The sequence below is a fragment of the Anoplolepis gracilipes genome, chromosome 8, assembly GCF_047496725.1.
Source record: "Anoplolepis gracilipes chromosome 8, ASM4749672v1, whole genome shotgun sequence".
In the NCBI taxonomy this organism is placed as follows: domain Eukaryota; kingdom Metazoa; phylum Arthropoda; class Insecta; order Hymenoptera; family Formicidae; genus Anoplolepis; species Anoplolepis gracilipes.
Window position 1 is genome coordinate 11,292,503 of NC_132977.1, and position 26,912 is coordinate 11,319,414.

At 37.2% G+C, this 26,912-nt stretch overlaps 1 protein-coding gene across 1 annotated transcript; it reads left to right on the forward strand.

The window, feature by feature from the left end:
• Positions 1 to 26,711, forward strand: Apolpp (retinoid- and fatty-acid binding glycoprotein apolipophorin). The gene is made up of 26 exons (XM_072898161.1): positions 1 to 177; positions 6,567 to 6,593; positions 6,765 to 6,949; positions 7,418 to 7,600; positions 7,704 to 12,287; positions 12,378 to 12,887; positions 13,153 to 13,339; positions 14,165 to 14,381; positions 15,380 to 15,672; positions 17,562 to 17,756; positions 17,910 to 18,136; positions 18,586 to 19,078; positions 19,224 to 19,408; positions 19,491 to 19,711; positions 19,994 to 20,567; positions 20,687 to 20,934; positions 21,245 to 21,488; positions 22,017 to 22,256; positions 23,163 to 23,302; positions 23,700 to 23,854; positions 24,504 to 24,687; positions 24,905 to 25,043; positions 25,139 to 25,327; positions 25,628 to 25,873; positions 25,996 to 26,196; positions 26,418 to 26,711. Exons 1-26 carry the CDS (start codon positions 108 to 110, stop codon positions 26,445 to 26,447), a joined length of 10,167 nt encoding a protein of 3,388 aa, XP_072754262.1. The 5' UTR covers positions 1 to 107; the 3' UTR covers positions 26,448 to 26,711.
• Positions 26,712 to 26,912: the final 201 nt, after the last annotated feature.

A 26,912-nucleotide genomic window follows, 5' to 3' on the forward strand; every position in this document is an offset into this window, starting at 1 on the left:
CGGACGCTTTTGTCGTGTTCGCCCGTGGCCGCCGATCGTGTCACCACTGATTGTGCGAGAAAGTAGTGCTAAAAGCAATAGTTTGCGGTACTCGGGCAAAGGAAGCCATGGGGCTCGCGAGGACAGCCGTCTTCGCCGGTTGCCTCCTTCTCTTCCTGGCGGTGGGCGCCTTGGGCGGTGAGTAAAACACCACGTCGCACTTTCATCCCTCTCTGCAAAGTACTCTGTCTTTCAATTTAATCTCTAAGAAGGATGAACGACCGTTATGTAAACTGCATTCGCTCTCTTCTCTATTCTTAGATAATTACAAAAGTGTGAAAATTACAGAAAAGCAGTCCATTTATCCAGTTTATTTATCTAAATGGAAAATTTATCTTTAGAAAAGATCTTTCGAAAGGTAGATAAATATATCGAAGAAGATCTTCATATATACATTATAATATAGGAAAACTTTTAGATTCTACTAATAAAAAAAAAATACAAAGTTCTTGGTTCTAGTATTGCAACGTTTATACTTCTACATATCAATAAGAAAGAGAAATCAGAATAACCAATGTAATTCGAAATAAAGAAAAAGAAAGCATTTGTTTCTTACAAATCTCGATTCGAAAGCATTGATTTCCAACATAATTAATTCGTACTAATTAAAGATTAAATTAAAAAAAAAAAAACCTATTACGATACAATTAATAGAATATTTTTAATATTTATAAAAACTGATTAGGTATTTAATGAAAAAAGTAATAGTTATTTTACTTTAACATTAAATTTTTTTCTTGTGCGTAGAATATTAGCGAAACATTATTTTTACATTTATTATGTTAACTATAGTTTATGTTATCGTAAGGTAACTATTAAATTTTTGATATTTTTAAGAGAGTTGATAAAAAGTTGAATTTATACAATAATTGTGTCTTGATGCGTAAATAAAAATTCAAACTATGTTCGCGTAGACCTTTCGAGAAGACCGGATGGATTTTCATGAGTTTTAATTTTTCTATCAAGTTAAAGATTAATACGCAAGTTGATAGAAAAGGTCAACGCGCTCAACGCGGTCAGGTTTGAATATCAGAAGGTTATTCGCTGTGTCAAGGATAAAGCTTATCGTCACGAATGGATGTTGAAATTGGTGATATTTTCGTGAGAGCGATAGGATTCCGGAGATTCACGGAATTTTATCTGTAATTGTTGCATTCGGCATGATTAGCGTGATAAATTAAAAATATCGAAACGTTTCTTTCTTGCGATACTTGATTCGCGAATTTACGAAAAATGATCTTCGACATGGCCGAGAAAAGATTCGTCTTAATCTCCCTTGTAAAAACGAGAGAAAATATTGTTGACTTTCTTTATTAATCTTTCATTTCTTTTTTACCGCCTTTACTCCTACAGCGATAATTCACTTATCGATATGAGATTTATTCTGCGTTTCTGTTACATGCATTATATATTTTTTCTATTCTAAATTACGTTACACGTTATTCTAGAATTTGATTAATCAAAGTTGTAACTCTTTTCGTTAACTTATTTTACGTTAAACAAAATATAAAACTTTTTATTGGCGTATACGTTGGCGTTTAATACTTTCTTATTACTGCAAGAAGTTTAAAGAAAATTGTTTTTTGATTAAATTATGTTGGACTAATGGAAGAAAATGTCGGATATCAATTAGTTTTTTTTTTTATTAATAAAATAAAGTAAAGGAATGCTTAAAATTAAACTATTGTCGAAACAATATATATATATTCATTAAGATACAAAAGGAAGGAAAATGTCACATTTTGAGTTTTTCATAAAATTGCAATATCAAATGTATAAAAGTGATAAATAACGTTAAAAAAATCTAGTTACACTCTTATCAAACTGTAAACATGTAGGCGCGCCTACACATGCATTGATTTGCAAATGTATTCCGAATCGTTTGAATAAACAAATGCACGAATCATTGAGTGATTAAAGATACTATTATCCGGCGGGAGGGAGTAGGCAACAAAATATTTATTTATTCTGTAATTATAATAGAGAAAATCAATTTTATGTTTTTGCTCTTAAACGCAATATGAGAGACAAAGAATCCTTTATTATTTATCTAATAATACCTTATCGTACATGTCTCCATATTTTTGTCTTTAATTTAATACAAGTCAACGCATTGTTCAAATCAATTACAAATAATTGAGTGCATTATTAGCACGTACTAAATACACATGCGCTAAAATAATTATTGAAATATATAATAATTGCTATTAGAATTTTCTTATAAAATATACGTAACGTGAAATTACGGGAATCATTGGATACATTTCTTCTAATCTCTCACGTGAATAAATTATCAACGGAATCAAATTTAAAAATAATAATACTTACCAACCGATATCATTTGCGAGAAATAAAAAAATGTAGAAGATTATTCTTCTGAAAAATACAGCGATTCTTAAAAAAAAAAACCGGAATTGGTGGTGGAATTTAACGTAAGGTAAATACGGAATTTTCTTGCACGTTCTAGAAGTAACAAATAAGAGTTTAAAGACTTCGCGTATGGCGTATCGGTGGTCGGAACGAGGTCCGTATCATTGAAACGATTATAGGTCCCCCGTGTTTGACCGGACATTTGGTAAATTGATCTGACGTCCCTACATCCCAGTAAAATAGATCCGATCTGGCCGTTGCGACGTAACAAACGTTCTTTCACCGTGGCGTTTTAAAATATAAGTAAAGGGAACGTATAAACCAACGTTTCACATCGCTCGCCGCGGTTTACACGAGCAAAACAGAATATAGTACGATTGCAATCGTTGCATTTCCTATTGGCGACACATTTTTCCAATTGGCTCGCAGCTGTGTACCCTTGTAACATCAGAAATATCGCCAGAAAATAGAAACAACACCGAGAAAAAGAGAGAGAGAGAAAGAGATTAGGTGGACCTTTTCATATGAATATATTCTCTTAAGCGTAACATCTCTCATTATATCGAGTCACTCAATGGCTATTGACGTTGCATTAAAAATTCTGTGATAAATAATTACAATGGCGCAGTTGTATGCGAGAAATGGAGACGCGATTGTCAGGTTAAAAATACGAGCGGAGAATACAAGCGGGATCATCGAGGAGAAAGATCGACGTTCAAACGCGCAGCGTAATAATATGAAATAATGCGAGAAAGATACGACGTCCTTGAGCACTTGAAATATGAAAGTGTACGCTTTGTCGTACGCGCAGATTCACGTTGTGAATTTGCATAATGCACGCGTTTAAGTAATACAACGAGAGCGGAGCACCCCTAATCGCGCGCGCCGGGCACGTCAAGGGGACGAGCAACGCGAGAAATTACAGTTGCAATTGTGTTAGATTACAGCAAAATCCCGGCCAGACTCTCTAAACTGTATTGCAGCTTTCATGTTGCGTGCATATGTGTTGACGTTGCATTATTCGGTCGGCGTGATAATGTTTAAAGAGGAGTCGCGATTACATATTTAATTCACAAATTTATATTCCACCCGTCCCCTTTGTGTAAATTTAAGTTAATTTTCTCTCGTAATGAAAATTGCAATATAAAATGCTATTTACTTCATTTTCGACATTAAGTATTCCACGTCAAATTTTACAATTAGTAAAGCTCGACGGAAATAAAGTCTATCCGAGTTTAAACGAAAATATAGGATATTGTTATCTATCTGTGTATCTAGAAATATATTGGTACCTATAGATATCTCGATTGTCGCCAAGGAAAACTCGTTTACAAATTGGTCAAAGGGTTCTTGCGGAGCCTTTATATAGAACAGCGGAAAATAGAAAGCAATCGAATGAAATAAAAGTGCTAATACTTGTGTTGAAAGGAATCCCTTCGTCGTGCATTCCGTGAAATGAATTCCGGATAAAATTCTGGTTGCGGTGACCGAATAATAAACGAAGAAAATTCGCCGCAGCAATATTTCAACGAACTCGTAGATTGTCGTTAAAGTGAGAGCGATCAAGAGGAGGGAAATTGATCGCCGGGGTTCGCGGTATCATTGTACAGAAACAATGTGCACCTTCATCGGATAGATTCGCACCCTTCTTTTGGTCTATTCTCGAGACCACTCTCACTCTCCCCCTCTTTTCTTCTTTTTATACGCGTTGTTCTTTATCTCTTTGTTATTCCTCTTTGTTTCTATTGAAGAAACGCTTCCCCTTTCTCTTGTATCCCATCTATCTCTCCTTCTCTTCATTTATTCGGTCACTTTTATTGTTATTTCGTACTTTCTACGTCTAGGTTTTTATGTTACCCTAAACAAAACATAGCCTATATATCTTTATTCGTCGTCTCTTGTATTACTTTTCTAGAAAAAAATAAATCACTCCTTTTATTTATTAGTTGCGTAAAAAAATTATATTATGTCCTGTTTGAAACAACAACAGTGGAAGATTCCTAGTAATCTCTCTGTATTCACACACTAACCACGTATAAATTGGAAAGATTAGATTTAACTGCTTCCACCATGACTAATCTCTTCAACAGAAAACATTATCATATATCTCTTACACACACACACACACACAGACACACACGTATATGCACTCATGTATATTTATTTTGCTATGTTTTCTATCGTTTACATTCTCTTGTTCGTCTTTTCGGAGAAAAAAATAATTTTTATCAAGTTTATTGAGATGCAATTAATTATCTTTTTTCGTCGAGTAAATAATTATGTAATTGACGCATAAGGGCAAAGTGCAAATTTTGATGCTCACTTGTTTTTCACTTCAATTAATCTATCGATGTAATGTTGAATAACACTTAGTCGGCTCGTACATTCTGCCGTTAACGAGATTTATATTTGTAATTTTATTTTTTTCCTCAGTAATTAACTCACGCGTATAACGATGTATGTTAGAGACACGTGAGAGAAAAATCGAATAGCTTTGACTTTGTTGACTTGTTCAACAGAAAGAGAAAAATATGTTGAAAAATAAAATTCTAAAATTTAAAAACAAATATAACAACGAATAAAACGATTATATGTTGGTTAAATATTAGTGTAAAAACTTGAATCTATTTACATATAGGAAAACAATTTTGAAAATTTGATATTTTTAATTACATATATCGAAATTATTCATTTATTGTATATTAAAATTTTTGAACATATCAATTATGCGCGAAAAGTAGATGTTGATATTTTATACAATAAAATTGATATTAATGTTTTCGCGATATATAGTTGCAGGTTGTGAACTTTAAACTTCTGTTATAACTAGTAACATTCCTTATTTCCTTACATTATTGACCCAATATCCGGTCTTTTATCTCAAAAGTAAGCTAACACAAATAAAAAAACTATATTACTACTAAAATTCGCGTTAATTGATTTTGAATATAAACCATCTTATTCAAAACTAAAATGTAATCAACATTTTATTAAAAAAATATAAAATTTTCTACGCATGCTATGTAATCTTTCATCGTGTTTGCGTTCGCCTATGAATTTTGCCATCAATGCTATTTTTCTGAATGTCAGCGAGATAAAGTGAAATGAAAGATAAGAGTTCAGAGTACAGTAACAAATATCAATATCAAATTTTTTTTTAAGAATATTCTTTATGCAATACATAATTAATATATATTAGCAATATGTATAATGTAACTAATTTAATATAATTGGAATATTTCATGTAAAATTTAAATGTAAACGCAATATGTAATGTATTATTTCATTTAATATAATTGGAATATTTCATGTAAAATTTATAAAATTAGCGTTTGAAGAATGTTTAAATATCAAATGTGTGTGTACAAAAGTCAAAGCGCGACGTAATGACAAAAACCTGACAAATAACCATTGTATGATTTAAAACGTATATGCACAAATTTGTAAATAATAAAAAATAAAATATAACAAAAAATGTAATTTAGACTAAAAAGAGACACAAATGTCAAATTATTGCAAGCACTGCAATTGATTAGTACGTTCCCTTTTATAGCCCGAAAAGTCACTGCGGTTTCGTTCGAATCAATTTAAATGTTAAAGGGTGAAACTATTGTGGTATAAACCATTATAAACCGTTCGGCTCGCGCGGGCTGCCGACGCGCTCTATCGAACAGAAATGGAAATTCCATGGACCAGGGTCAAGAAAGTCACGATTAACTGCACGTTATCAGCGTTCGACCCTAGCACCGAGTTCACTCCGATGCACAAATATATTTTTTTCTCCAAACAATCTACGTCAAGCATAATAGATTATAACCGTTTGTCTGTTACTCCGCTCGAATCCGCGTTTCGATGAAATCTGAAAAATAAAATGTCATATACGAAAAAGATTTTACTCATTTCTTTCTCGTAAAAAACAAAGATGTGAATGTGTATTTACTTTGAATATTTCTCCTATATACTCTATCTTTATCATTTGCTTTATTACAACAATTCTGATTTTGAATTATATATGAAAAGAAAGAAAAAAATAATTAATAACGTTTCCAGTGTTTTTTTTATTGTGTACTGTTGTCTTAATAATTAATACAATTAACATTAGAAATATGTATACTTTTATAGCTAGATATTGACATATGGTTCTCTTCTTGTTGTAGATCAATGTACAGTCGGCTGCCATGGATGTAAGTATTATATATCTGTAAATCTAAATACTATATACAAAATTTGTTTTTAAATTATCCTAATTATTTTCAAGAAGAATTTTTCTCATTGAAAGTGAGAAATTAGTATCCATTTGCATTTAGTATCGCTTAGGATTTAATTTTACGTCTGCTCCTATGAATCTCTTTCAGTACAAGGAGGTAAAGCATATCAGGAAGGACATACGTACATATACGATTTAGAAGGAACATCTGTAACGTCGGTCCCCGAGGCTCAGGGTGACGCTACCTTGAAATTGAAAGGTACCGTTGAATTATCAGTGAAGCCTGACTGCATTCGGCAGATCCGATTGAAGGGCGTATCAATCAATGGAGCCGTAAGTATTCTATTCTACATCTGATCCTTGTATTACACATTTTTAAATAAAAAAAATTATACGAATATACACATAAAACCTGAATAGAAATATTTGAAATTCAAATATGTAATTTCGACTTTTTTTCAGAGACACTAAAAAAACTTTTAATTTAACCTCCAGAATAAGCACTGTATATTTGTATATTAAAAACTTTTAATTGGAACTGTTTTTGCACGCGCGCATAATTAAAATTGATGGCTTACATCAACTGAAATGCAGCGTATAAAGTTTCCTGTTATATCTGTAGACATTTATACGTATCATAAACTGTTTTTCATGTGCATAATAAATGCTTCATCTTTTTAATTTTTTGTTTGCTTAAATTCTGTGAAAAGTATCATCTTGTGCGTTTTTTTTTAAATGCATAACATTTGTTTACAGAAATACTAGAGGTATAAAAAAATGTAAATACCATTTATTTTCTAGCCAATTTCGTTGCCAGACGTTGAAAAGCACGCACTGCAATTCAACTATCATGATGGCCATATCGACACACAGGTTTGCGCTGAAGTCGGTGATTCGCAGGCATCTCTCAACATTAAGAGAGCTGTCACCTCTCTCTTCCAATCGGCTGTCATCCAAGATTCTGGCTCTACAACTCATCACGAGGTATGCGAATCGAGCTGTCTTAATTTGTTTTCTTTTTTAATTTGTCTAATCACTAGAGAACTATCTCGATATAATGCATACCTGCTGTTTGTCAAATTTTCAGTTTGATGTGCTCGGCGGCTGTCCGACTGACTTTACTTTCCACAAAGACGGCGATTCGTTGATCATTCAGAAGGAGAGAAACCTGGCCCGTTGTTCTCATCGCGAAAACATCAGGGAAGGACCGGTGTCCGCGATCTACGATTCAAAGTCTGACATTCAATCGGCTCCGTTATTAGGATCGCACCAAAAGATCGAGCAACGCTTCAAACGCGGAATCCTGAACAAAGCGACCTCGGTCGAGACTTACAAATTGAAGCCATGGAGCAACGGTGACATCAGCGCCAAGACAGTCGTGCAGACCACGTTGACCCTGAAGAGCGAGAAGGGCGATAGCCCGAACGCTCCAGTTACCCTCCCGAAATCTCTCATTTTTGAAGCGCCGCATCCTGTCACCAAATCATCGGCCGATGCTATTGCCGCGGCCTTGAAGACGGCAAGTTCCGAGGAGCACGATGGTGTAAAGCAGGACGCAGCGGAGAAATTCGCCGAGCTCATTCGAGTCCTTCGTCTTAGTAATAAGAACGACATTCTTGCCATTTATCAGAAGGTGAAGGCCGGTGCCGGTTTTGATAAGGTTCTGGACAAAAAGATTTTACTGGATGCCCTTTTCCGCACTGGAAGCGGTGAGGCCGCTGAGGTGGTCACCGATTTGTTGAAGAGTCACGAGCTCACCGGTGTTCAGGGCCTCATCTTCTACGCGAGTCTCGCTCTCGTCAATCACGTGAATTTACCGTCAGTGACTGCCATCACATCTCTTCTCGATCAGCCGGATCTACCGCGTCTCGGCTATCTCGGAGTCGGTCAAGTAATCGGCAAATACTGTCAGGAGCACGCTTGCGATAATGTCCCCGAGGTTAAACAGGCTATCCAAAAGATCCGCGAGAAGGTCGGCAACGGGAAAGCGAAGACCAGGGAACAGGAGAATCTCATAGTCTCGGCCTTGAAGGCGTTAGGTAATGCCAAATATCTCGATGACACGAGTATACAGAAACTGGCCAGCATCGCCGAGGACAAGAACGTTCGCAATCGTGTCAGGGTAGCCGCGATCGAGGCTCTGCCCGCTCGCTGTTCTATGAAGTGGAAGAATATTCTTCTAAAGATTCTGGCTAATCGCGAAGAGGACAGTGAGATCAGAATAAAAAGTTATCTATCGCTAGTCGACTGTATTTGCCCACAAGTTGCCAACAAAATTAAGGAAACGTTAGATAAAGAAACAGTCAATCAAGTCGGATCCTTCATTCAAAGTCACTTGCGTAATCTACGAGCTTCCGCTGATCCAAACAAAGCCGAAGCGAAGAGACAACTTGGTCTAATTAAACCGCGAACCAACTTTCCGGAAGACTTCCGCAAGTTCTCCTTTAACAATGAACTATCGTACAACATAGGCGGTCTCGGAGTCGGCTCCTCCGCGGAGAGTAACGTCATCTATAGTCAGGACAGCTTCGTACCGCGCTCGGTGAATCTGAATCTGACCACTGAGATATTTGGCAGATCTTTCAACTTCTTGGAGCTCAACACACGTATCGAGAATCTTGACAGGTTAATCGAGCACTACTTCGGGCCTAAAGGTCGTTTGACGCAGGACGAGGTGGAAGACTTGTTGGAAAAGGGAACGAATAAGGTTGAGAATATTGCAAAGTATATTACAAAGAAAGTCGACAAGTTGCGCGGTAAGCGAGAAGTCAAGCAGGGAGAACTCGACAGATTCGCCAAAAGTGTGAAATTGAGAAATAACGAGGTGGACGAACAGCTTGACATAGATCTGTCCGTCAAGCTGTTTGGTGTTGAATTGGCATATCTAACTTACGATGGAAATCCTGCACAATTATCGCCGGAAAAAGTCATCGATAAAATATTTGATAACCTTGAGGTAGGATTCGACAAGGTGAAGAAATTCGATTACAACTTGCAGAATCGCGTACAGTTCCTCGACACGGAGCTCATCTATCCGACAAATCTTGGAACCGCACTCTCTGTGGGCGTGATCGGTACTAGCGTAGTCCATTTGAAGACATATGGCAGATTAGATATTCCAGCAATCATAAAGAATTCGCAAAACGCTGACGTGCGCCTCGGTGTGGAACCTGGTGCCTCTATTCGAATCGTTGGTAGCTTGGTTGTTAAAGGATTCGATGTAGAGTCTGGCATGAAGCTGGTCAGCACATTGCATACTGACACAGCAACTGATGTGACAGTGAAGTTATTGGACGGCAAAGGTATTGACATAAAAATCGGCGCGCCGAAGAAAAAAGAGGAGATTATAAGTGTGAGCAGCGAAGTCTTACTAAGTACTGGATCAAAAAGCGATGCATACAAGGCTCCCAAGTTCGGAAAGGGCAAGGTATACAAGGATTGCTTTGAACAATTCTCCACCGCTTTGGGCGTAACAGTTTGCGGACACCTAGAGTTCCCGTATGATGGCATTGAATCGGTAAACAAGAGAGCCTTTTTCCCCTTGAATGGACCGTCCAAGTATAGTATTAGCGTCGAGAATAACGATCTGTCAAGCGTCCATCTTAAAATGTATTATGACAAGACACCAAAATCTCGATTATTTGAGATTTTGTTAGACACGCCCAACAGCAAGACTAATAGACGAGTATCTCTAACCGGCGAAATCACCTTCGAACCTAACAAAGTCGCCAAATTGTCACTCGATTCTCCCAACAAAAAAGCCTCTGTTGAGGGAGTATTGAAACTCAATGCAAAGGAACATACGCTCACCGTCACGGTGCACAACGATAATCATGAATACTTTGCGCGCGCCGGTCTCTTGACCGATGGTGCCAAGTACAAGCCTGTATTAGAATATAAAATACCGGAGCATATTGAAAAACTGGCGGGCGCCAAGTCTGGAAAGACATCCGGTCAACAATACAATGTGCAAGGTGATGTAGAGCTGATCGATGAAAATGACACGAAAAAATACGTATTCAACAAGGTAGCCCTAGTCGCGAGCGGCCAGAGCCTCGTCGGTCTTGATGGATACGTTCAATCTAGCAAGAATGCTGTCGCTTTGGATATAAAAGCAAGTTATGGCGAAGAGTCAATCGCTATCAAGTCACACGGGAAGAAGCTGGGAGAATGTCACTACTCGCTCGGCCTATCGGCATCGCCGTCTAGAGATCCCAATATAGCCTTCGACATCGACTGGGAAGTACGTAAAGATCAACATGAGTTTGAGAATAATCTGGTCTTCGTCCACGGCTCGGATCTAAAATCTGAAATCAATCGTTTCACTCTCAAGCAGCATATCATTACTAAATTGAATCAGGGAAGCGCCAACTTTGTTCTGGGTGGATCCAACAAAATCTCGTATCCCGCTGCGAAGCTGAAATTGGATCTCGATGGCAAGCTCACGCCTGTTTCCATCGATAGCGACATTGAAATAGCTTATGACAAGTTCAAATTCGGCTTGGACCTATCCGCCAAGCGGAACAAGGCTAAGCCGGGCGAATACGAAGTCGAATTCGAGGCCGAGCTGCTGCAGAACAGCATTAAACTAGAATCGAAACGTACGATCGTCGAGCCGCACAAGAGCAAGTACCAGAACAAGGTCGAACTGACACCGGGCGGCAAGTACGAAGCCGACGCCCTGGTAACGTACGAAAAGGACAACAATCGTCTAAACATCGAGGTGGACAGTAATCTGGACTTAAACGGCAAAAAGGTCAAGGTTTTCGGCAGTCTAAACGACCATCCCGGCAACGTCCAGTCCCGAGTATACGTCACTGTTAACGACGTCAAGTATGTCGACTTTGTGCTTAAGCTATTGCGACAGGGTGTGTATCCGCAGGGTAATTTGTCCTTAAACGTGAAAAACTATCTAAACGTCAATGGACAGATTACAGCGCAGAATGACAAAGGTAACGCACAGCTTAATATCGATCTGCTAAAGATCAACCGGAAGATCAAGGGAACGAGTGATTTCGTAATAAGCGGGTCACAACACAACGCTGATATCGAAATTTTGTTCGATGCGGAAAAGGATCCGAGCAAGCGTATTAAGCTGTCCACTGTAAACGACATAAAGAAGAACGCCGTTGACTCGAGGAACGTGATCGAGATCCTGAATAACAAGCTTGAGGTGAACGGTAAGGGTAAGCTGGACGGCACGTTCAACGAGGGCGAACTAATCTTCGACGCAGACATCACTTTACCGAACGGTCGTTATATGGTTTACAAAGGTAAGCGCACGTCTGCCAAAAAGAATGACAAGTACAACCTCCACGTGAACATCGAAATGGAGGACCATGAGACTAAGGGCGGCAAGTCGCGGAAATTTACATACACTCTTGATGCCAGCGATATCGACTACAAAACATCCATGTTCCAGTCCAAGTGGCACATCACGGGTACTGATTTTGATGGCAACAAAGGACAGGTCGATGTCAATTTGAAAAATCTTGCCAATGTTGACGGTTATAAGAGGTTGTACGAGGTCGTTCTGGACGCATCAGGAACACGTTCGGATAATACGAAGCTACCGGGACCGTATAATCTACGATACAAGACTAGCGTGCATGATAACGATGAGCTGACATACCAATTCGCTTGTTCTTTGTCAAAGAATCTCGAAGTGAAGGTAAGCAAACTTATTCACTATCTCGAAATTACGTAACGCGTAAGATTGTGAGATCTATAAGTTAGCAATGCGTAAATCTATCGTTCGCAGAGTTCTGGAAATTACGTTCCCGGCGACGACATCGACAAGCCTTGTGCTGTCAGCGGCAATGTAAAGTTGATATTACCGTTCCAAGGGCTGGACTCGGTCAATCTCGATTTCAAAAACAGCTTCCTGAGACAGGCCGAGGAAGGCGGTAAGCTCGAGGTGCAAGGATCAACGACACTCACTTACAACAAGGATCGAACGGTCAAGATCGATGGTGCTCTCAAGACATCGGGAATCGATGATGGCGAGCATCCTTACGAGAGCGATCTCAAGCTTGATCTGACGGTTCTCAAGATACCGCCTCTTACCCTTCAAAATCACTTTAAACTCGTGCCTAACAACGACAAAGTGACAGTCATCACCAACACGATTGTCAAGTACGATCAAAAAGAATTGACCGTCACGATCGATCCCCTCACGTACGATCGCGATCTCACGCATATCGATATAAAGGCCAAGGCTAATACCCCCTACGAGAAGCTGCACCACGTCGATTTTGAACTCAAGCACGAGGTAACGTGTTTACAACGCTGTTAATTCTACTTCCATAAAAATATATCGTCTCTCGCGCGTTTCGTCATTCGTCGAACAAACTCTTTGCATTATCTTGGATATCAGTCTTGATACCCTATATTACGTCATTTACGATAATTTATTCCTTTACTACGACAGCGTGTCGTTTACCAAGGTAAAATTTAGAGTAACCAACGAGATTGCGAGGGTGGTACTATCTATTTATTATACGCGCACCTAATACTTTCTTTATTTATTTTTGAAGAGAGAAAAGGACGGACAGTTAAGGAAGACCGATGTGGCCGTCACTGCCGACGATAAAAAGTACACAGCCAAGAGCGAAATTCAAGACGGCAACGTCTCTCCGATTATCCATATAGTTCTCACTTGTCCGGAAACAAGACTGGAATTACTCTCGAAATTCGAGAAGCTTGGCGACCGAGAATACAAGGGTAATTTTAGTCAAATTTAAAGCAAGTCTTTTTAAAAATAATATAATAATAAAAAGGTCATCGAAATTTCAGATAAATGTATTTATTACATTAATACTGTCTGCAGCATCAATAAAATAAATTTAAATTAAGGAGAGAATTTTTAAGTATTGCAAAGCGACATGGTTTTTGACGTTTTTATTGAAAAAATATTTATAATTAATATTTTTTTCTCTAAATCGAGAACGCAAAATTTTCGCAGGGAAAAAAATTAAATTTTTTACAAACACGAAATTTTCACATATTATAGGCATTTATTCTGTTTTTGTTGTATGTTTTGTTATATTTTTTACAGAGATATTATTTTCAAATAGATTAATGAATATTTGAATGAAATTTTATGTAAATATGCGTTAAAATTTCGCTTGTGAAAAATTTGATGTAGCAATATTTCTTCTTCGCTTGTGAAATATGTTAAATGTTTTACGTGATTTTTTATAAAAAACCATCCAAATATAAAAATTAAAAAACTTTCAAATCGAAACTAGAAAATTATATACTAATAAAAGATTTTTTTTAGAAGATATTAAGAAAATTTTAAAAGAAACAATTAAGAGCAATTTGAAAAATTCTGTTAATGTTTAAATTCGAGATACATACATTTTTAAGTTATCTATTTCGCCTTCCTTTATGAGTTTAATTATATACATGAGTTTAATTATATACATGAGTAATTATATACACTGCACATTTATTCGAAAAAGTAAAAAAAAAAAAAAAAAAAAAAGTTATTCGTTCTTTTTTTAATAAACATTCTTATCGAATTCCTCGCGTTTGTGATTTTAGGTGAATGGAAAGTCGAGACAACGTACGGCTTCGCCGCTGCCGACGCGCACGTCAACCTAGAGAGCATCGAGAATTTCGTCATCAACGTTAACCTGGACAGCGACAAGCTCAAGTATCGCAAAATTTACGCCGAGATCGCCAACAATCCCACCGCCAAGACCGGCAGGAAAATAATCATCACCGTCACCAGCGATGGCAAGAACATCGTCACCGGAAGGTAAGAGTCTAATAGCTTATCGCGCGAAACAATATCCCTAAATATAATATATATATATATATATATATATATATATATATCTGAACTCTGAACTATAGTTGATAATTATTTGGATGAAGAAGGAATTTACGTAAAGGACAAAAAGATAAAGTTACGCAGGTGGCATGGAATGCAGGAAGTCCTTCGTTTTTCTCGACATTCTTAACTTCCATTCTGTTAGCGATCTTGTACATTCCGTCGCGCTTCTGTTGAGGGGGATCGATATTCTCGACGTAATTCTAACCGATGTTCTCTAACGACGCGCGAGATATGGATACACCTTTTGCACGTATATAAAAGAAGTAAAAGATCGATCGCCTACGCGACGACAAAACAAAGAGTAAAGATGTCCTCCTGTAATTAACGAAAGGGCACGAGGTCATTTTCAAAGGAGATCAGAGATACGCTAGAATACGTATCTCCGTTCGTCGTTCCACCTCGTTCTGTGTAATTTCATCGATTTACCTGCTAAAATTAATTCAAGCGGTTTCCGAGAATACTCATACAACTGTGCGCCAATCCTTTTTATTCGTCTCATCGAGATCACCCTGGTCGAATATAAAAAAAAAAAAAAAAACGTTGAAAGAGGTTGACGGTTCTTGACAGAAATTTAGAGTGTCATCGATCGTACGGCTAAAAAAGTATTACAAATATATATATATATGGAATACCAATATATTATTCAATAATTAATATAAATAGAGAGAGAGAGAGAGAGAGAGAGAGATAGGAAAGAAACATCAACGTTCCTAGCTTGACTTGCTTAATACATGTATTAATATATAATAGTAACAATATTTGTTTCTGAAATATATTCTGCTAAAAATAAAATAATTTTTTTTTATAAGCAAAGAAGCGTTGAAAAATATTATAAAAAAAAATATAAGACAATAATACATAAGTAAAAGAGGCGGAAGAGTAAACAGCATATCTGACGTAGAATTATGCTTTATTCGCAGCACAAACTACAAGAGACGCGACGAAGGTGGCAAGACCATTGTCGAAGGAAACGGCAACCTCAAGATAGGCGAGAACACGAGGAGCTCGTCCTTCAAGTATACTCGCCAGCAATTGACTCGCGAGAAGGACGGCGAGGTCGGCGTTGTAATCGTTTTGAATGCCAAGTTCGATCCGGCGGCTATCGTGGGCGAGCTGAAACTCTCAAATAAGGAGATCCTCGTCTCCAACAGCTACTGCGAGCAGAGCAAGGACTGTGCTCACTTCAAGCTTCAATCCAGTTACGACACTGATCGTAAGTTAAATTTCGATCCTGATATATCATAGTTATATGTCTTTCGCAACAGCAATATAATCATCCTTAAAAATTGTTATCAAACATAATTAGACTTCAGGTATTTTGCTCTAGCAAGTGTTTCTCTATTCCTTCATATTCTCTTTTTCATCGTACTTTAGGTTTGCGTTTTGCAAAATTTTCTTTTCCCTACTTTTTATTATATTTTCTTTGACTGTTTAAAATTGAAAAAGGAACACAGAGAAAAATGTATGAATGAATAATTAATGAAACGAAGCAATTTTTTATATTTAGTACGCTTATTTATTTTTAAGAATTATAAAAATCGACCGTATACCGTTATTATAAACGGTCTTCCCTACATAATAAAGGACGTTAAATACGGCGCACTTGGAAATACCCTACCTCAATGATACGCTTACTTTGCGTGTCAAGTCGGCCCTTTATTAAGACCCGCTTCGTCATGACGGATTCGTGAAAATGTAAAAAAAGAAAGACAACGTTAACGCAAAGCGTGTAACGAACTCGCCGGTCTTTTTACAGACCACAATAAACCAAAATGTGTATCGCTTTCCGTCTCCCAGGAAATCATCCTTATCGCAACGTACATGCTTTCGTCCGCGTAACACGCACGTCCGCCCGTTTTAAATAATTAGAGAATCTCCCCTCTGTGGACCCTGTCTCCGTATCATTCTCCCCAACGTATCTCTCGCGTGTGTGTTTCGCATGAATGCGCAATAAGCGACATGGAATTCTCACGAGCAGCGGAGAGGACAGCCTTCTGCGCATTTGGCTACCGGATCCTGGTCGATAGCATCTATTCTCGCGTGATCTGCACCCGATTCGTGCCTCGCCTCGTTTATTAATAGATCCCCGGATTTTTGTATCCCTTAATTCGACCGACGTCGCATGGCGACGCGTTAACTCGAGAGTGTGCGCACTTTCTTCCTCTTTCTTTTTTATTTTCTTCCCCCCTTTGACGAGAGAAAGAGTCGACGAACGCCGGGAAGAGACAGGCGTGACCACCGACTAGGCCAGGTGTGTTGTGTGTGTGGAGGGTATTACGGCGCGATACAAGGAAAAAATAAGTCGTGTCGGAATGACGTCACGCGCCGCAAGGGCGTGTGCTCTCCCTGCTGACGTATACGCGTCTTAATCCTTTCTAACGCCGAGATGACGTATAGCTCGATAATGTTTACTTCGTGCTTTTTTCTCTTTCACTCTCTCTCTCTCTCTCTCTCTCTCTCTCTCTCTCTCCCTCCCTCCCTCTTCCCCTTTTTTGCTTTCTCTTTTTCTCTTCTCCCTCGGGATCAATTTGGAACGGTTGGGTGAAGTCTGTCGAGCCTCGAGAGTTTACGGAAATAAAATTCTCGTGATTAAAGTCGAGGGACTTTAAGCTCTCGAAAACGCTGTGTAAATGGGACGGCGTGTAACGAGTTCCCAATGACAGCATTAATAGTTATGAATTTCTTAAAATTGTTGTTAAATGAATACTCTCGTCACCGTTTTATGATTTTATGATACTTATCGATTGTCATTTTCAAAATGTCAATTACACTGTCTAATTTACTTGATGGCTTCGATTATCTCTGGCTCTTTATCTTTATAGTAATTTCACAATATGACATTTACATTACTAATTTTTGCTATTATCATTAATTTGATAGATATTGAAGAGATAAAGTCGAAAATATAGAACGTGTAAATATGTGTACGGTGGATAAATATGTGTACATGAAGGGTATTTTGGAGGATAAAAGAGAAAAAAAGAACTATAAAATTAAATTGTAAAAAAAAATTACAGAAATTACTCTCTTTATCATTATCTTGATATTTTTGATTGTTTGTAAGGCAATTTTTATAATTCATATTTTCGTTCGTTTTTACAGAAAAGAACTATCTGAATCATCAAATAATAGTGGAAGTAGATCTAAAGAAATTTAATGTACCGGCTGAATTTGGATTAAAGACCAGCACCGAGATCAAAGATTCTAAATTTGATCACTCTGCTAATTTGTATCTGCACTCGTCCAAGGACACGTCTCAGTATTCCTATCAAGTCTACATTCATCCTAAGGAAGGCGGTAAGAAAGTTCTTCTCTCGCTTCTCTATGAATAACTCTTATTAATTAAATTAATAATAGTCGCATATTAAATGTAATTGCATGCGTATTGTAATATATCTTTTAATCAATGAGACGAAAAATTAAGAGTCGACTTTTATTCTCCCTTGACAGGTGTCATTTTGACTTTGCCTAATCGCGAACTGGCCATTATCAGCACACTCGATTTGCCGAAGACGAAGCAAACCGGTGCTTTCAAGGTCGATGTATCCGTTTACCTGGACAGGAAGAACAAACCATCCGAGAGGACCGGCCTGGTCGCTGCCGGAGACATTAATATCGCAAAGGAAACGGGATCTGTCAGTGGAGAAGTTAAATTCATTTATCCGTCGCAGCCAAAGGTACGGTCCTTCTGATATAGGAAAGTAGTTTCGTGTGTTTTTACGAAGAAAATTTCTAAATTTATCCGCAGAAATCACATTAGATTAGAAAAGGAAAAAAATTTAACTAAAGAAGTATTTTCAATCTCGCCTCCAATTTTCGCACGTGAATAGGATCAAAGTCTTGATATAAAAATTAGAAAGAGGCAAAGAGAGAGAGAGAGAGAGAGAGAGAGAGAGAGAGAGAGCGCACCTTCAGCCTTTAGTTTACTTTCGATTTTCTCGCAATCTAGCAGGAACATCGAGTTTCATAAGCCAAGCCACTTGGCTTATAAAAGAGACGATATACTATGTGCCTTCCGTCAATTTGTCTCCACGTAGATTAAGCTTTTTCATCCTTATTGCACTTTAAGTCGATTTAAATATAATTTTTTTCAACTCACATCATATATTCTGCTTGTCGATCTTAGGATATGGCAGTGAAAGGTAGACTTCACTATGGCGGTCAACACCTGCTGGACGCGAACATGGATATCGACGTTTTTGCAAAGAAGACGCAGAAGATCAGCATAACTGCGAAATTGCTCCAAGAAAATATCGAAAAGGGTCGCAATCTCACTAGCGTGATCGAAGTGAATAGCCGTGGTCAACAGCTTAAGGTCGACCTGAAATCACACGCGGTACTTGCAGAATACGCGATCGGTTTCGGTAGCGTATTAACTTACAACGATGTTCATCAGAAGATGAAGAACGTGGGCGTTCTGTTCTCCGCAAATCCCAAGGAAGTATATCTTCTTGTGAACGCGCCCAATCAGCAACTTCTTAAAGTCGACGCGAAACTGCAATTAGAGAAAAATCTGCAAAAACTTGACGCCGAAGTCACGATTGTCGGCAACAAGCCGACCATAATTAATGTAGAAGCGAATAATTGGAACAGCTTCAAGTATCTGGAATATCAACAAGGTAAGTTATACTGCTGAATCCAAGCTCTTGTTCAAATTGCACTCATATGGATATAAACGCGAGATTATCATCTGCTTCGCTTGACCTGCGAGTAAAATCACAAAGATCTTCCATCATGGATTTAATGCGAATTAATATCCCTCAGATAATCCCAACACGAAAGTTAGTGCTAACGGACGCGTTGTGCTTGGACAATTGGCGGAAGTTCACGCCGATGTGTTTAAAGATGGAGTGAAGAAGAATTTGTTCCACGTTTTGGTTTACCTTGATCAGGAGAAGTTCCTGAAACCTGACTTCGGTTACAACAAGGACAATATCGTCTACGCGATCGTGAGTACATTATCATCGACATATAATATATATATATATATACAATATTGCTTTATTTACTTTATTGACTATTTAACTTAAGGACCGTTATCGAAGCCGAAATATCGAGCTACTGAAGCAACTCAAAGAGGCCTCTATCGAGATAATCAAAGAGTCAGAACAAGAAATAAAAGATCTTTTGGATCATCTGAAGAAAGCTCAACCGAATATCAAGCCGCTTTTAGACTATTACGACACTGAATTAAACAAGATGAAAAATGAGCTTCACGCTGATCAGACCATCAAAGACATACAGGCTACCTTGTAAGAAAATGATTACATTTTTCTCAATTTATAAATTAAATACATAATTTTTACATAAATTTTTAAATAACAAGAAAATTTATAATATGATGTCATAAATTGGCTCTGTTTATTAACAAATACAATAATTACATATATTTGTTACGACACATAATCGCTTATGTGAATTAGAAATCGATAAAGATGATGCGTCTATAAATGTTTTTGTAGATTGAAGTTTATAGGTCTTTCTTCGAGTTATCTAGTACCTCGTGCGTATAATTATCGATCGTTCGCTTTCAGAAACAAGCACTTTGGAAATATCATCACCGCCGTAACGGAAACCTTGAAGCAGATAACTGCACGATTAAACGAACTCCAGAAAGAATACAACGGAGTGATCTCTAAACTCCAGGAAGCATGGAGTAAGGTCTATCCTCAATTGAAAGACTCTTACGAACAGATAGTCAAAGCATATATCAACATTCTCGACTCCTTCGCCAATGTTGCCATAGCCTACTTAAAGGCACTACTCACTCTGATTAACGATCATCAGAAAGAGCTGAAGGAATTAGCGGTCACGGCTTCCGAGATTGCTCAGGACATCGCTAAGATCATATTCAAGGCCGTCAATCAAATCAAGAAAGATGTCGACGAGTTTGCAGTCCTGCTGATCAATCAAATCAAGGCATTACCAATCTACGATCTTGCAAAGGAGCAATACAAGGATATCATAAATTTCCAAGTGCCGGAGAGTATATTGACGTCTATCCAAGAACTCAGCGAGATCGTGAAGTCCACGCTGCCGACCGAAGAACTTCGACAATTTTTCAGCGCCACTTATGAATACATCATAAAACACGTCAAACACGAGAAGGTAAGATTTCCATCGATCTCTTACGTCATACTTTGCTGTTTTAGATTGATAGTATCTTTCGAACGCGATTCGAATAACAAAGTCATTGAGATAATGAGGTGTATTCTGGTCTTGCGTAGGTCGACGATGTTAACGAGATCAAAAAGATCTATCAGCGTGCGCTCGACGCTATCGCATCTCTCATCAAGCTCATAGACTCGAGCGACGTTTTGGATGAACTGCTAAACAGTTTGTTCGAGGCTAATTTGCCTGTTCAGTTTGAAACCTTGACAAAATTGCCAGTGATTACTTCGGTAAAGATATCCCTTATCAATCTCTTACGCAACAATGAACTTCCATCCCTTGCGGATCTCTACTATACCTACAGGTATATATTAAACTTCTTTTGATGTAATAAACCTTCTATTTTTATTTCTTATTACATATTAAATTTTACTTTATAACGTAATTTTTAACTTTATTTTTTAATTTAAAAAACTTGTATCTCCCTCTCTCTCTCTTGAATATATATTTATATCAGAAAAGTGATAGATGCACTTTAAAGAGAAAAATTTAATTATTCTATTTCTTTTTTTATACAACGAATGTCCTGCGCTTATTTTTTATAATCAATTAAAAGCCGGCAGAATATTCCACGTTGAATAACCATGTTAATTCTACTTCTCTACTTCAAACAGGCCCACTCTGCTGCTCTCCGACCTCGTACCTCCCTTCAGTAAAGTCGGTATCGTCGTCGACGGGGGACACTTCTTCACTTTTGACGGCAATCACTTCGGTATACACGGCGACTGTACCTATGTTTTGGCCCAAGATATGCAAGACGGCAATTTCTCCGTCGTCGCAAACTTCAACAAAGGGAATCTTATTAGCGTGACCGTTACGGAACCTAAAGAGAGCATCACGTTGAAGAACAATGGCAACGTAAGTTCATTTCTCTTATCTCTATAAAGCAATTTCCCCTATGTAGTAGCGGCAAGTTACGCTCGTGAATATGTGACATGAATCGAGAACGCACGGGGCGGCAAAATGGGGTGAAGGGAGAAAGGGAAAAACGGGTAGGGTGGCAAGGAGGGTAAAACCACAGATCGCGCTCATATGTATTCCGAGGACGAGTCTCATAATGCAATCCCGTATTGAACTGTAACTCTGTAAGTTTACCGAGGGGCTCCAAACTTTGCTGACAAGCCAAACTCTATTATCCTCGGCGTCGCTTCTCTTACAGACGGACCGAGCGAGAGAGGAATAAAAATTCGCCGTTGTTCGTTGCGCGGACAACCTCGTTATTACGAACGCGTAACTTTCGCCTGCTCTTTTTTTTTTTTTTTTTTTTTTTTTTTTATTTTGGAGGGGTAATTTCTCTTCCTTTTTTTTTTTTTTTTTTTACATTTGCGTAAAATGTTTGGCTCTCCTCGTTCGCGACTGCATTCACACTTGCCTCCCTTTTTTCAGATTCTGGTGAATAACAAGCCAGCCGATTTCCCAGCCAGCACGAAGAATCTGCACGCGTTCCTCATCACCACCCCGACCGCACACATCAAGTCCGACTACGGCGTGCATGTCACATGCAGCTACAAACTACCTTTGGTGTGCACGGTCCGCGTGTCGGGCTTTTATCACGGAAAATTACGCGGTCTTCTCGGTGACGGCAACAACGAGCCCTATGACGACTACACGTTGCCGTCCGGAAAGGTGAGAGAGAATATGCAGCCAATGTGAAACAAATAATTTCTCGCAAAGAGGCAAAAAGAGCTAATTGCGTCAGGTGTAAACGCACGATATTTTTTAAAAGAATGTTGGCAAAATAAAAATTTTTCACCAATTATATTATTTTCGATTTTCTAAGCTATTAAAAGGGATAAACAAATTTTTCATTAAATCGTGACTTTTTCAGACTGAAAAGTCTGTTGACAGATAACGGAATAAATATAAATAAATATATATAGCAGAATTTTTAATATATTTTTCAGTCAATTTTCTCACATAAAAAGCACGTGAAATTGATAGCGCGCAAATGTAAAAACTGAAAATGCGGTGAAAAATGAAAAGCTGTTATAAATATTTAACTCGTTATAAATATTTATATTAATCTATATTTCTTCCCTCGGAAAAGTTCGTTCTCTTGTCCGTTTTCTTGACGCGCGCTTTTATTCGTAAAACATTACGGTAATATCGCAAGACTATAAATCATGTTCTTTGTATGCTTTTGCCTTTATTCAAAACTTTTCGCTTCGATCGATAGATAAATGTTTACGTTGAATGGCGTTCTTTCCCCAAGGGATCACAAATTCCCAAACGGATCAGCATTCTTTGAGATGGGTATCTGATCGGTAGTTTGAAACTAGACCAACTGTCGTCTTGCGTTTTTAAATGAAAAAATAAAGTATCTTAGATTTTACGATATATGATAAAATATATATTTCTTCGTTTATAAAAAGGACTGTCAAGATAAAATCGTATCTTCCACTTTTTAACGACGAAGATAGAAACGGGGAGTTTTAAGATGTTCAGATTTTACAACCATCTTCGAACGATACTTAAAGCTTTATAATGTATTTGTAGTGATCTCTGAAAAGTACCCTTTTCCAATTGAAACAGATTACCGAGAGCGAGACTGAATTTGCCAACGGATACAAACTGAAGCCCGATTGCGCGTCTGTGAACGCGATCGATCACAAGACTGAGAAACGTAATCCAGTCTGCACTGAGTACTTTGCCAGCGAGAAGTCTCCGTTGAAGTAAGTGCATTCATCATTTAAATTAAATTATATGACGTAAATAAGCAATAAAATATCGAAAGCTCAGACACTCGGGATGGAAAATTTTATAAATTTACATTGCTTTTCCTAATCCATCAAAAGAACTATATAGTTGTATTTTAGAGAGAAAGAAAGAAGGAAATAAATCATATAATATTAAAAAAAAAAAAAAGATAGTATAAAATTTGCACAGCACTTATCTCACTCTGATAATAATAGCCCTTGAAGCTTAATCTTACTGTGAGACACTTATTGTGTATTATATTTGAGATGGCATTTCTATTTGAGCCGGAATATACTAGAAACAATATAATCGTCGCGTAAGCACGTTAACTTAAAGGTAACTTGGAAACGATGTTTGTCCGTAATGTTTTAGAAAGTGCTTCAACTACGTTAAACCGGCTTATTACCGAGACGCTTGCGACTTTGCTGCTAACGGAAATCCGCAAGCTCCTTGCTTGCTCGCCGGCGCTTACTACTCCGCTTGCTATTATAAGCGTGTTTACGGAATAAGCATCCCGGCCGCTTGCAGTAAGTTAAATTGTTGACTTATACTACTTCACACAAAGTACGATCCAATATGATATTAATACACGCATTAATACCAAACCAAAACGACTCTCATTGGAAATCAATTTGTTTAATTTTCTATTAAACATATATGCATATTTATATATGATCAATAACGGACTCGTTTTAAACTAAATTAGTCATTAAAATAATCATTAAAATATTTTAACACTATTATCAATAAATTTTATTATATTTTCACATTTAAATTTTCTAAATTTTAGAAATATAGATTTAGAATATTTATTTTTGATTTATATGATTAAAATAAATATTTCCAATGGGATTTTAATTAACATATAGATGAATTTGATTCTGCACGCTAATCATTATTAATTTAAAAAAACCAGCTTATATAAATATTTCCATTTTTTATTTTAAATGTTTTTTTTTTTTTTTTTTTTTTTTTATATATGTCTCTGCAAACATACATATATTAATATTATTATTAAAATTATCTCATTAATATTGCGTGACACGCGATATAAAATTTCTCTCTTTTTCATAATTATATAAGTTTATGTAAAACATTATTTTAAAAAGTACGGATTTAAAACAGATGAATAAATGATGATATACTTTGTAAAGCAAATTTATCGTGATATTTTAGCAAATTGTAAGGTCGGTGGAGACGCGATTGCGGTGGGTGATAACTTCAGCGTTAAGCTCCCGAAGAACCAAGCCGACATTGTTTTTATAGTTGAACAAATTGCACAAAACGAGAAAATTTTCAAAGATCTGCTTCCAACAGTGATAACAGATCTGAAAGAGGAACTAAAACAACAGGGCATAACGTATGTATATCATCGCTTTTATCCCAATTAATATATTTATTATTATTAAAAATATCGAAATATATTTTCTACAAATATGCAGATGCCTCGAAAAATATTATTTAGAATATATATATATATATATATATATATATATATGGACTTATCGGATAAATAAATGTTATACATTATGTAATATAAATTTAATCAATTGTTCTCACACGTCTCCTTTTAATAGGGACGTCCACATCGGTTTAATCGGTTACGGCGAACACATGAAGTGGCCGCAACATTATACTTCCAACGGCAATCTTAACATCGAGGGTGATGTAAAGAATATAAAATTCGAAAAGTTGGATCCGCTTATCACTTTTGAGGTAACTAATGTCAGCACTTGTGAAACTAACAGGAATGTAATTATCGATAATATCGGAGCATTTTGATTCACGAATTATTTACACGGTCGCCGCAGGAGGCGAAAGCAGGTAATTTTGAGACACGGATGCAGTATCTCGGGGAAAGACTGGATCTGGAATTCGGCACCTTCAAGTTGACCGACGCTTACGAGGAGGGTGTCAACTATCCTTTCAGAGCCGGCGCGGTCAAGGCTGTCGTTGCAATTATCGCCACCCCGTGCGAGAAGAGTCCGTTGCCTCTATCGGTGAGCATTTTTCCTATTTTTATCCCCTGTCAGTATTCTAAGTTACACTCGAGCCACATCCGTCTAACTTTAACAGCAGTTTATAATCGTTCTTCTTGAATTGTAATTTTCTGCGCGGACAGAGAAATATCGAAATATATCAGTTGACTAAAATACAAGTCAATCAAAAATCGATGAAAACAATAATCTACCAAATATCCTGTATATCATGAATTATTGAATCGCAGGATAATATTCTTCGTCCTTCCGTACGATAAATTTATCTATCACGACTGCGTGCGACGCTTTCGATTTTTCTAGTTGCAACAATTGAGACTTATAATCGGAGAGAAGCTTTACCGCGACTTGGGTCTGACTTACTATCAAATATACCATTCCGGCGATGTGCAAGTTTCCGGTAAATTGCAAAAGAACATTGTTGGTTACGACAGCCATGGCGCGTACGTATTCGCCGACAGCAAGAAGAAACCCCTGAGCGGAAACACCGAGCTTAAAAACAACATGGTCCTTCCTGCTGTCGATGTGTGTGCTGACTTTGCTGTCGCGGTAAGTGTAAAATAAAAAATTCAAAAACAAGGAGGCAACGACATGAATTAATAAAAAAAAATCAGTAGCTCTAAATACGAGTAAAGCGTATGAACTGTCATTATATTATGACATTGTTGCAGTCTGGCGGAGCGGCGTTCATTTCCAACAATTTCTTGGATGCTAAGCCGAATCAGAAGAGACAATTCGCCCAGGTCACTGCTAGAAAGATCGCCGAGGGTCTTACAAGTGTCGAACTCGAAGAGGATTGCACGTGCGAGCAACGTTACGGACTTGCCGGACGTTCTCGTTGTAAGATCGTGGAACGCAAGGAGAAAGAACAAGTAAGACTTTTCATATTTTAGATGAGACAAATGATGAATGTTAACTATGAATTATAGATCGAAATTAATGCTATTTTGTAAATCTATCTTATGAGATCGATGTTTTATGTGCGAGAGAAAGAGAGAGATATTTAATTTATCTATTTATACATAATTATAGAGATAAAATTTTAATTTATCTATTATTAAATCAATAATTAATTGTTACATATATATTGCAGAGACACACAAAGGGTGGAACAAAGGGTTAAAAAAGCCACAGTACTGCGCATATTATAATTACTAATTATAAGTAGATGTAATGTATTTGTTACTTTGTTACAATATCGTAAAAGTCTTCTTGAATAATAATAAGCAGTTATAATTTGCATCTATGGAATATGCCAATTTTTATAGGGAAAAAAATAGTAATCGGATGCAAGACTCAAATTGTGCCTCATGACAATATTCCGTTTTTTTTTGTTTTTTTTTTTTCTTTTAGACGTAACGTAAAACATATACAAATGCAATAAAAATTGGTGTACTATTTATTGATGTACAACCAGCGAAGTTTTATAGAGAAATAAACATTGAATATGCTTATATAAAAACATTAAATATACTTGTAAAAAAAACTTGCCCTTTTATGTCATCAATAAATTTTCATATACAAGTCACAGTCAGAGGAAAAAAAAATATAACACATTTATTACATGCATATTTCTCGTGCATATAAT

Excerpts from the sequence above, each read along its gene's own strand:
- Apolpp (XM_072898161.1), top strand. The coding sequence starts at position 108 with ATGGGGCTCGCGAGGACAGCCGTCTTCGCCGGTTGCCTCCTTCTCTTC. Across the intron at positions 18,137-18,585 it reads TTTATCCGTCGCAGCCAAAG|GATATGGCAGTGAAAGGTAG; the intron begins GTACGGTCCTTC and ends TGTCGATCTTAG. Across the intron at positions 25,044-25,138 it reads ATCCGCTTATCACTTTTGAG|GAGGCGAAAGCAGGTAATTT; the intron begins GTAACTAATGTC and ends CGGTCGCCGCAG.